This window comes from Muntiacus reevesi, chromosome 16 (genome assembly GCF_963930625.1).
Source record: "Muntiacus reevesi chromosome 16, mMunRee1.1, whole genome shotgun sequence".
Classification (NCBI taxonomy): domain Eukaryota; kingdom Metazoa; phylum Chordata; class Mammalia; order Artiodactyla; family Cervidae; genus Muntiacus; species Muntiacus reevesi.
This window is the reverse complement of record NC_089264.1, coordinates 52,402,913-52,415,272: the sequence shown is the minus strand read 5'-3', so window position 1 is coordinate 52,415,272 and position 12,360 is coordinate 52,402,913. Positions and strand designations below refer to the sequence as shown.

Genomic DNA, 12,360 nt, shown 5'->3' with positions numbered 1-12,360 from the left:
CATAACCGCAATCAAATTTTATATTTCTCTTGTGGTTTCGTACCTCTATATATACTTCTATTTAAAATCTATTTTAAGATTCAAAACCTAATAGCCAACATTTCAGAACAAACCACAGTAGTTTGTTTACCAAATAAAGCAATTACTAGTTACCTTTAGTTAAACAGTACTTAGTAGAATTCATATTTCTTATAGACTTTAATAAAAGTATAACTACATCTCCATGTAAGAATTTTGTTCGTATGTGCATGACTTATAAAGGAAAACTCGTTTATTTGGCTGATAAGAAATGATTATTTAGCAAATTTTTGTTAATAGCAAAGTTCTCTGTTTTTTTCTAAGAGTCACATAAAATATAAGAAGAAAAGAGCACCATCATAATGAGGACACAGCAAATATTCCTTACCGAGTGGATCTGTAGAAATTCTTTTGGTACTCTGTGGACGGTTGATTAATTTTTCATGCTTTGGGGAGAAAGGGACACAGAATAAGCAGAAGAAATCATTAATTTGTGAACAAGTTACACATAAAAGTCCTTCTAAACTTCACCCCTGTTTGGGATAAGTCCTGAATTGCATACCTTGCAAAATTACATTGTTTATTTGTGTCTGCATGTTCAGCAATTGCTTTCCCAAGATAAGGCAACATATATTAACACAAATCTTTCAGAAAATTTAAACTTGGAATATGCATATAAATATTATTATAGCAGTTTAATTAACTCTGAATAAACTCTTTCTAAACTAAAATTTAAAAATGTTAATACTAGCTAACAAAGAGCAAGCTACCTCTATGCTACAAACATAATATTTAGTAAAAGCCCCTGTGAACCAGGCACCTTGGTCAACACTCAGCACCAGGCCTAGTACCTAGTGGGTACGCAAACATTAGTTTTTGTGAATAAATGAGTGAATCATGTGCAGACGTAATGCTAAAACCAATCAAGTCTTTAAGCTAATATTATTCTGAAATCAACATTTTGTCAAGAATAAATCAAATATATAATCATTACTTTTCTACACTGTCCACAGAATGGTTTGTTCCCAGTTAATATAGAATCAGGAAAAATAGCACAGGAGAGTAAGTAAAAATATATAAGTTTGAAAACCTGTTCAGTGCTCTGGACAGTTTATTTTCATCCTCAGCCTCAGCTCTGAAATATGATTTAATAAAATGCACACACACACACGCACACCTCAGAAATCTGTACACAGATATTCATAGCAACTTTATTTGTAATAGCTAAAACTGGAAATGTAAAATTTTTTACAACAGGTGAATGGCTAAAACAACTATTGAACGTCCACAAGGTGGGATACAATTAAACAATAAAGAGGATAAGTCATTGATAAATGCCACAACTTGCATGAACTTCAGAGTATTGTGCTGAGTGAAAAATTTCAGTCTCAAAAGGTCATATATTCTGATTCCATTTATATCACATTGTTGAACTTATAGAATTACAAAGCTAGAGAACAGATGGGTGATTTCCAGGGGTTAGGATGGTGGTAGAAGATTATAAAAAGATAACACAAGGGAGGTCTTTGTAATGCTAGAACAATTGTATATCTTGAATGCAGTGGTTACACAAATCTACACATCTGATAAAACAGTAACTGTACTATATACACATGTTTTATTGATGTCAACTTCCTGGCTTTGATATTTTGCTATAGTTATGTAAGGTGTAACCACTGAGGAAAACTGGGTGAGAATATCTAGCACCTCCCTGTACTATATTTAGCAACTTCCTGTAAATCTATAATTATTTCAAAATAAAACTGATTTTTTAAAAACTGTGCTCATAGCAATGATACAAGAATGATGTAGAACTCTATATTAATGCATTGTAAACTTCTTCATTAAAAGCACTAATTTATTAAATCTGAATATAATATTTTCTAGGTATTCTTGTCATGTATACTACATAGACATGTATATAAAACTTCCATTAAGGCATACAAGCAAGATGGTGGCATAGAAAATCCTGATCTAAAAATAGATTAAAGATCTGAATGTAAGATCTGAAATCATAAAAATCCTAGAGAAAAACATAGGCAGTAATGTTGTAGATCTCACTCCAAAGGAAAAGGAAAAGCAAAAATAAGTAAATTGGACTACATAAATTAAAAAAAAAAAAACTTCTGAAGAGTTAAGGCAAACTGTTATCAAAATGAAAAAGCAACCTACTGAATGGGAGAAGATATTTACCTATGGGGTTATTATCTAAAATGCATTTTAAAAACTCACATAACTCAATAAATAATTTTAAAATGGACAGAGAATCTGAGCAGACACTTTGCAAAGAAGACATAGAGATGGCTAACAGGCATGGAAAGATGTTCAACACTACTAATTATTAGGGAAATGTCAATCAAAATTACCATGAGATATTACTTGCAGGGTGGCTATTATTGAAAAGAGAAAAAATAACAAATGTTAGAGAGGATAGGAGAAAAGAAAACACTCATTGTTGTGGAACTGTAAATTGGTGCAACCACATGGAAAACAGTATGGACGTTCTTCAAAAATTAAGGATAGAACTACCATATTTCCACTTCTTGGTATCTATCTGAATAATACAAAAACACTAAGTTGAAAAGATAGATGCACCCTTATGTGTATTGCAATATATTACAGTTGTCAGATACGGAAAAAACCTAAGTATCCACTGAAAGGTGAATGGATAAAAAAGACACATTTTATATATATACCCGAGGCTTCCCAGGTGGCTATAGTGGTAAATAACCTGCCTGCCCGTGCGGGAGAGGTAAGAGACAACAGTCTCGATCTCTGGGTCAGGAATACCCCCTGGAGGAGGGCATGACAGCCCACTCCAGTGTTCTTGCCTGGAGAATCCCCATGGACAGAAGAGGCTGGTAGGCTACAGTCCATGAGGTCACAAAAAGCTGGACACGACTGAATGACTTAGCATGCACAAATATATACAGTGAAATACTGTGCTGTGTGCTCAGACACTTGGTTGTGTCTGACTCTTTGAGACCCCTTGGACTGTAGCCCACCAGGCTCCTCTGTCCGTGGGCATTCTCCAGGCAAGAATACTGGAGTGGGTTCCCATGCCCTCCTCCAGGGGATCTTCCCAACCCAAGGATCGAACCCAGGTCTCCCACAGTGCAGGCAGATTCTTTACCATCTGAGCCACCAGGGAAATCCAAGAATAGAGTGAAATACTACTCAGCCATAAAAAAAGAATGAAATTCTCCCACTTGTGGCAACTTGGATGAACTTCAAAGGTATTATGCTAAGTGAAATAAATCACTTAGCATAAATAAATTATGCTAAGTGAAATAAATAAATCAGATGGAGAAAGACAAATACCATATGATTTCATTCATATGTCCAATCTCAAAAGAAAAGCCCAAAGGAACAAATAAAATAAACCCAAAGCAAATTCAGATACAGGTATCAGAATTGTGGTTTCCAGAGGAGAAGGGGGCGGGAGGGGTTAGTGAAATGGGTGAAGGGGGTGAACTGTACAAAGACAGATGGTAACTAGACTTGTAGCGGTGATCACTGGGTAATGTATACACATATTGAATTCTAATGCTGTATACCTGAAATTTAAATAATTTTAAAAAACCTTACAGTAAGAAATTGTAATGGGAGGAGACTAAGAATCAATATAAGAACAATATAAATCCAAGAATATTGATACTGTAGCATTGCAAAAGAAGTGCACAGATTTTTGAGACATTAACTTTTTACTTAATCCTCTCCAAAAAAATTGAGAAATGCCAGTTTATTTTATTTTATTTTATTTTATTGCAGGCGCAGAGAAATACCAGTTTAAATCATGCAGCAGACTCTGTCATTTCCACCAATGGACATATGACCTGGATTGAGTCTAGGACAAGAGGTACACATTGGATTTTTTCTTTATTGTGTGTAAACAATTTACCACCCACCCCTCCAGTCATTCTTTCTTCACAGATGGCTCATAGCACCTTGATGCACTGTGAGTGATTCTAGTGTTTAAGTGTATGTATTTTTTCACATATGTGAAAATTCAAGCCATGTTCTTTATCTGGAACCCAACTACAGAAGCAGTGAGTTGTGAATGCATGGGAAATCTTGGGTCTCATACTTTTAAGCACTATGCTGGTCTCCCATATATTCTCATCATTCAGGGATTTTCAAACACCTTCTTATTCGTTCCCTCCCCCTTTCTTTCTTTTTTCTTTTCATTCCAATTTTTTTTTCTGTGTCTTATTTTTGCCTTGCATACCACCTTTAAAATCTCACTGGTGCTCAGGGTCAGCTCCAAGCCAAGCAGGGAAGCCAATGCTTGTCCTCCAGTGTCCACTCCCACAGATTCTGTGTCTACACAGGGTTACCTGGATGCCTTCATTGTAAGGATTGACTCTGATTTTTCCCTACTTATCTCTCTCCTCTTCTTCGCATCAACAAGTGCTTTTCTGTTGCATCTTGAGCACATCCTTTATTTTATTCGACATTATTTTCAGTGATGCACCTAACAGTTTCCCTTCATTGTATCTTTTCACCACTCCAGAAACCAGCCATGATCATCAGTCTTGGCTCTACTTATTAGCCCATCATCTCTTTGAGGCCCAATAAAGTACCTTGTTCCTATGTTAATTCTTCACCATACTTTACATGGTATTGACACGTACACATAGGGTTGTAACAACTATTTAACTTATGTGATACTTTCTCTTGACTTGAATGATCTCTTCCTTCATATCCTACCATATTTTCAAGACCACTGATCATTTCCACCTCTTTTATCAACTACTCTGGTTCCTGGTTTCTTACTTGAGAATTTATGTGCTATCACTCAATTTATCTCTTAATGTCTTCTGCTGTCATCAGTACCACTCATAGACTGTTATTTGCATATGTTTGTTTTCCCTCCCCAGTTAGACTTTCAGTAATTTTTGTATCCATTTATTTTCAATCAAATAATTACTTTCATTATCATAATAATATTTTCCCTCATGGTAAAGTTTTGACCTCAAATAATTGTCAGGGCTGCTACTCAGATGACCTTATTGTTGGGTGATTTATGAAACACTGAAGATACCTGTTCCTGTCCAGGTTAGGGCCCACTGCAGATAGTCTTCACTTTCCTTCCCTAGTGTCTCAGGGGCCTTTGCAAACACCTCTTTCATTTTATGTCCAGAATCCCCTGAAATGCCTCAAGGTATAATATCAACTTGAACAGAATACCAAGAGCTCCTCTCTTACTGAGGTCTTGACAAGGACTTTTCCATCTTTTAACATGGAAACTTCCATGTCAAAAAAGCTGAGTTAGGCTATCAAAACAAATTGACCAGACTGATTACATCAGAGAGCGTGCCAAACAAAATTTAAATTTTCAACAAAATCCATATGTCCTTCTTAGGTCTTACACAGAAATTAAAGTCCCAAAATACAGACAATACCATCCTCTAGCCCTTCTTCTGATTCATCAGTCTTAGCCAAGTCAACCATATTCACACGCCCTGTAAGAGTCTGGTCCCCTGTAGAGCTTCTTTAGCAGTTGCTGCATGAAATCACCTTTCAAAAATAGCACAGCTCCTTTGGCAGGCACCTCCAGAAGTACAGAACTCCAGCTCGGAGTCTCATGAGCCACACAACACAACACAGACTCAACATTCTGGGAGCTCTCTGGTCACACAAGACAGAGCAAAACACCTCAAGATTTAGAAATAGCTGAAAGCCCAGAAACAAATGTGGGTACTGCAAGATCCGTGACAGGAAGCTTGCAGCTCCTCTTACTCCCGCAAGAGCCTTTATCACTAATTCTCATATGTGAGGGCATTTTCCAAACAAAAGTTACTTCCTCAAACAAAATTATTTAACAGTTAGTTACAACTCATATTGAGGTCATTAACCGCAGACCATAGCAGAACATTAGTGTAAGAGAGGACATTGTGCAGACAGACAGAAAATGAGGAAACAAAAGATTCCATGATTTCAGCTTCTTTAGGGTCTCAGCCAGTCTCCACTGCTTGACCAGAGCCCATTAAACATAAAGGGCTGAAAAACAATTGCTTTTCTTTAGCTGCCTGACTAGGTCAGCCCACATCTGTCCCTGTCATCTTTACAATCTCCTTTGCCTTCTCCTCCTTCTTGTACCTTTGGTCATTCTGCCCTTGACTCCATCGATTGAATTCTGAAGGTAATTCAGAGTGCTTTCCCCAAGGCTTTCTGCCTGTGTTTTTATTGGAAGAATTTATTGCCCGTCTCCTACAGCCTGATCCTATCATGTCCACACGCTCTCCTGCATACTCCAGGGCAAGGCGCGATAGCCTCCCGCACCTCACCGATGGCTGGAAACAGAAACTGCTCGAAAAGTTCCTCAGGCTGCAACACTTCCACCTTCTCTGGTTCCTCTAGTTCCATGATGCCCAAGAGCTGCATTTCCCCTGCTACTTCAGAACCACAGAACGGGGGTGAGCACAGAAGCCGTGAAACATGGAGACCCGGAGGCCAGCCGGCGCTCTCAGTGTCACCGTCTCTTTCCCTACGGGACTGTGCCTCTGTTGAAATAGACCTCTAGGCCCAAAAGGATGCCCACTCCTTTCCAGGATGCCACGTCAGCAGAGCAAAACTTAGAAAACATTTATGTCCTCACAGGTGTTCTGCTTGACCAGACATGCAGTGTATCCAGTCGGCCAGTCATAAAGGCCAAGCCGCGTCCAGGCCTTCTCACGTCCTTCAAGGGTGACTTTGTGGCCCCAGCCAATTGGATATTTTCTATTTGTCTCATCCTTGCTCTTTTTCTTTATCTTATAAATGTTTCTTACCTTTTGCCCCATTTTGTAGTTCTTTGAAAGGAGACCATCCACTTCGTGAAGTCTTAAACGAAGTTTACTTGTATCACTGAAGTTGTCTTTCAGTTCAGTTCAGTCGCTCAGTTGTGTCCGACTCTTTGTGACCCCATGAACCGCAGCACGCCAGGCCTCCCTGTCCATCACCAACTCCCAGAGTTTACTCAAACTCATGTCCATCGAGTCAGTGATGCCATCCAGCCATCTCATCCTCTGTCGTCCCCTTCTCCTCCTGCCCCCAATTACTCCCAGCATCAGGGTCTTTTCCAATGAGTCAGCTCTTCTCATGAGGTGGCCAAAGTACTGGAGTTTCAGATTCAACATCAGTCCTTCCAATGAACACCCAGGACTGATCTCCTTTAGGGTGAACTGGTTGGATCTCCTTGCAGTCCAAGGGACTCTCAAGAGTCTTCTCCAACACCACAGTTCAAAAGCATCAATTTTTCAGCGCTCAGCTTTCTTCACAGTCCAACTCTCACATCCATATATGACCACTGGAGAAACCATAGCCTTGACTAGATGGACCTTTGTCGGCAAAGTAATGTCTCTGCTTTTTAATATGCTGTCTAGGTTGGTCATAACTTTCCTTCCAAGGAGTAAGTGTCTTTTAATTTCATGGCTGCAGTCACCATCTGCAGTGATTTTGGAGTCTCCCCAAAAATAAAGTCTGACACTGCTTCCACTGTTTCCCCATCTATTTGCCATGAAGTGATGGGACCAGATGCCAGGATCTTAGTTTTCTGAATGTTGAGCTTTAAGCCAACTTTTTCACTCTCCTCTTTCACTTTCATCAAGAGGCTTTTTAGTTCCTCTTTACTTTCTGCCATAAGGGTGATATTATCTCCATATCTGAGGTTATTGATTTTTCTCCCAGCAATCTTGATTCCAGCTTGTGCTTCTTCCAGTCCAGCATTTCTCAAGATGTACTCTGCATAGAAGTTAAATAAGCAGGGTGACAATATACAGCCTTGAAGGACTCCTTTTCCTATTTGGAACCAGTCTGTTGTTCCATGTCGTCTTTAACCATTGTTAAATTTCTTTACAGTTCCACACTGGTTTATCCTATTGTATCGTTTTCTGTGTTTTCTTTTATATCAGTGCTTATATTTACCACAGGGTTACTACACCATACCCTCAAGCCTCAATTCTTGATAGCTCTGGGGATTCTATGTGGACAGTTATGAAGATTGTTATCACCACAAATTTAAAGTCTCTTGTTTCAGCTGGGGACTGGGACTGCTCAGCAATATTTTTATATGCCCCTGAAGACCTCTTCCGCCCTTGCTTACAGAAACCAGTGCACACATTTACCACTCTTTGCAAGACTTCTACCTCATACTCGCCCAACACGCTCAGCAAGGGGCTTTATCTTCTACTCACTGAGAAAATAAGGCAGTGTTTTCAAACCATAGCCTTCATGAAAATGAATCTTGAGAAAAAGGCAACAATTAAGCTCATACTTTGAACTGGTCTCAGATAAGGTCACATTTGTAACACAGATGGTTCTTATACTGAAGTATGGTGGCTCCAATTAGAAAAGCATCATTGAGTTGGACTTACATCAGTTATCAACTAGCATTCCAAATGTATCCCAGCAAATGCATGGACGAATGAAACACATATCTTTATCCAAGAAATGATGGAGATTTCCAATATCATGTCAGGGTCTTAGTGAGATTCTGATTGCTTCTTACACAACTGATGCTATAGAGGTACAGTAAAAAAAATTAATTTCTCACTCAAAAATTGGTTCATAGGAGTTGCACAGATGACCTAACTCTGGGGCATACCTCCTCACATAGAAACTCCAGCTCTGGCAAAGTCCTATCCATATATTTCTGGCAGTCTTCTAGGCTTTACTCTCTAGGTATCCACATGTTCCACCAGGTTCAGCACAATGGCCAGCCAGGCAATGCAACCCTCAAAGCTCTTTTTTGGGCACAACTGTTTCCCTTCCTGTGTATATCATGGAGTCCCTCACGTGTCCTACCAGGCAGCGCCGTGAGCATCCTACCCACACCACACTTTTGCTCCCAAGGTTTCACGTAAGCACCGTTATTGCATATCAGTGGTTACCATGGGTTTGTTCTGTTGCAGCCCCACTACCATTCTGCTGGATCCTTCAGCAGTGATACCATTCTAACCTACTCCACATGAAGCCCATCATCTCTCCTACTTTTCTCCTGAGCAAAGCAGTTCTCCACCAGTGACCACTCTGAGCTCTCCTGGTATATAAATTGTGTGGTAAAATGTGATAGAATGAAGTAAGTGTCTCTGTACCCCTTGGGTTACTTGACATGACAGTAATATGAACTTTGCCCTGTTGTGTCACAGAGCTCAATTAAATATGTCTTCTGTTTTTAAATTAAAATCATTCCCCTTAGGACAAGGGGCTGAACTGAGGATCAGCTTTCATTAATAATTATAGTACTCTGTTCTCAACATCTGAGGGCCTCTATGCTTTAAATATATTTTAATATGTGACACATTTAACATAGAATATTTGGTATATATTTAGATGTCTTTAATGAAAATTATTTATATTCTAATATATATAAATATGGGGGGGCAAACACACTCTGAGTCACCTCCAAATAGAACTCTGTCAAGTCATATCTCATATTCAGTTATTTCAGACTCAGCAGTGAATACGGTTTAATTTCTTACTCCAGGGATCACTTCAGCTTCTATGCAAATAATCTTATGAGTTGGATGAATCTCAGCACTTATTTATCAGGCTTGTCTGAAACTCTCAAAATTGAGCCCGCTTCAGAGTTATTTACAAAGTGTGTTCTTCTGGGTTATCTCATCTGTCTTTCCCCAAAATGCTGTGAGGAAGATGAGGAGTTGGATGAAAGAGACTATCAAGGCTTAAAAGTAGTGAGGTCTTGTGGCTGAGACTTCAGAGTGAGGGAATTGTGGGCTCAGACCACTCTGATGAACCCCAGAACATATGCTTTCCTTAATACAAGGCTAGTCTTCTCCAGCATCACAGTTCAAAAGAATCAATTCTTTGGTGGTCAGCTTTCTTTATTGTCCAACTCTCACATCCATACATGACTACTGGGAAAACCATAGCTTTGGCTAGATGGACCTTTGTTAGCAAAGTAATGTCTCTGTTTTTCAGTATGCTGTCAAGGTTGGTCATAACTTTTCTTCCAAGGAGCAAGCATCTTTTAATCTCATGGCTGCAGTCACCATCTGCAGTGATTTTGGAGCCCCCCAAAATAAAGTCTCTCACTGTTTCCCCATCTATTTGCATGAAATGATGGGACTGGATGCCATGATCTTAGTTTTTTGAATGCTGTTTTAAGCTAACTTTTTCACTCTCCTCTTTCACTTATCAAGAGGCTCTTTAGTTCTTCTTTGCTTTCTGCCATAAGAGTGGTTGTCATCTGCTTATCTGAGGTTATTGATATTTCTCCCGGCAATCTTGATTCCATCTTCTGTTTTATCCAGTCTGGCATTTTGCATGATGTACTCTGTATATACATTAAATAAGCAGAGTGACAATATACAGCCTTGATGTACTCCATTCCCAATTTCCAACCAGTCTGTTGTTCCACATCCTGTTTAAACTGTTGCTTCTTGACCTGCATACAGATTTCCCAGGAGGCAGGTAAGGTGGTCTGGTATTCCCATCTCTTTCAGAATTTTACAGTTGGTTGTGATCTACATAGTCAAAGGCTTTGGTGTAGTCAATAAAGCAGAAGTAGATGTTTTTCTGGAATCCTCTTGCTTTTTTGATGATCCAACAGATGGTGGCAATTTGATCTCTGGTTCCTCTGCCTTATCTAAATACAGCTTGAACATCTGGAAGTTCATAGTTCATGTACTGTTGAACGTTGGCTTGGAGAATTTTGAGCATTACTTTGCTAGCGTGTGTGATGAGTGCAATTGTGCGGTGGTTTGAACATTCTTTGGCATTGCCTTTCTTTGGAATTGGAGTGGATTCTGACGTCTTCCAGTCCTGTGGCCACAGTTGAGTATTCCAAATTTGCTGGAATATTGAGTGTAGCACTTCCATAGCATCATCTTTTAGGGTTTCAAAAACAGCTCAACTGGAATTCCATCACCTTCACTAGCTTTGTTCATAGTGATGCTTCCTAAGGCCCACTTGACGTCACATATCAGGATGTCTGGCTCTAGGTGAGTGATCACACCATAATGGTTATCTGGGTCATGAAGATCTTGCTATGCTATTTGGTGGATATAGAAATAACAAGCGATAGACTTTTCTTCTTTAATTTCTACATGCCTACTATTTCTTAGGGGTTTCCCTCGTGGCTCAGACAGTAAAGAACCTCCCTGCAATGCAGGAGAGCCACTGTCGGGAAGCCCCATGGAGAAGGAAATAGCAACCCACTCCAGCATTCTTACCTGGAAAATTCCATGGACAGAGGAGTCTGGTTGGCTACAGTCCACGGGGTTTGCAAAGAGTCAGACATGACTGAGCAAGTAACACACACACTAGTTCTTGGAGTCTCTACTGAAGAACCAGTTTTCATGTAAAGTAACATTCTAAAAACTTTCCGATACTTTAAGTACCATCTGACATGGATGCCACACAGAATTTTAGCTAAAGGGCAGCGTTACACAACCAACAAAAAGAATGTGATGCTGATATTAGCATTTTTATCATTTACCTTAAGGCGCTTATTCATGGAGAGATTTTCACAGGTAATTATGATAATATCTTGTGGCAACAACTATTCCATCCAGCCTTAACCCTCCTACTTCTCCCATCCCCAAACACTTATTGTAGATTTTTCTGATAAATAGGTCATTTATTTTGTAGTTAGAAGATATAAAAGTAGAAGTGGTATGAATAATAAATCAAGGGAGTATGTGTAGTTAGTATATTTTTGTGTATCTTTAGCATGGATTTTGCCAGAAGCCTTAGCTACATACAAGTTTTAACTGCGTACTTTACTCTTTATTTATTTCATATAGAGGCCTCTTCAACTAAGTAATAGCTGCCATTTGCTTAACTTGAGTTCATTTATCACATCATAGTAATAAACTGTAGTCTCAAACTTCATAATGTATGACTCTTATACTTCTCTTAGAGATTTTATATTATAAATACATTAGATGGAATATTGATCAAAGAGGTAATCTGATATAAAATATTAATAAAATCTTTGTGCTTCAGTTATGGGTCCAACATAACGCAAATCAAGTAAGAGCTTCTGGTAGCACTGAGTGAGGACGTACTGGCATGAAGAACTAGGCTGGATTTCTGGTTTCCAGTCAGGCATGTGAGAGCCTGGAAGTTGCCATTCTGTCCTAAAGAGTGAAAAGCAGAACGAGGTGAGAAATCAACAACTGCCTTTAAATTTGTCAGAGAAATGAGGTCACAGGGGCAGACCTCTTTGCCAAATTTGAAGAGACTGACACGGAGCCACTGAGAATCTCAACTCACCGGAGCAGAAACCCACAGCGCAGACACCCGCAGGAGCTAGGGCCAGGCTGAGGAAGCCTGAGCCGTAACGACAGGTTGCTGGAGGCTCAGCGCAGACGAGCCCGAGAGCCCCGGGAGAAG

At 39.4% G+C, this 12,360-nt stretch overlaps 1 protein-coding gene across 1 annotated transcript in view; it reads right to left on the bottom strand.

Moving 5' to 3' along the window:
* The window catches only part of DTHD1 (death domain containing 1), a 73,887-nt gene that overhangs the window by 4,792 nt on the left and 56,735 nt on the right, over window positions 1–12,360 (bottom strand). The window contains exon 9 of the mRNA XM_065907243.1: window positions 407–464. Within this exon, the coding sequence (XP_065763315.1) occupies window positions 407–464 (58 nt within the window). The remainder of the gene's footprint in view (window positions 1–406; window positions 465–12,360) is intronic.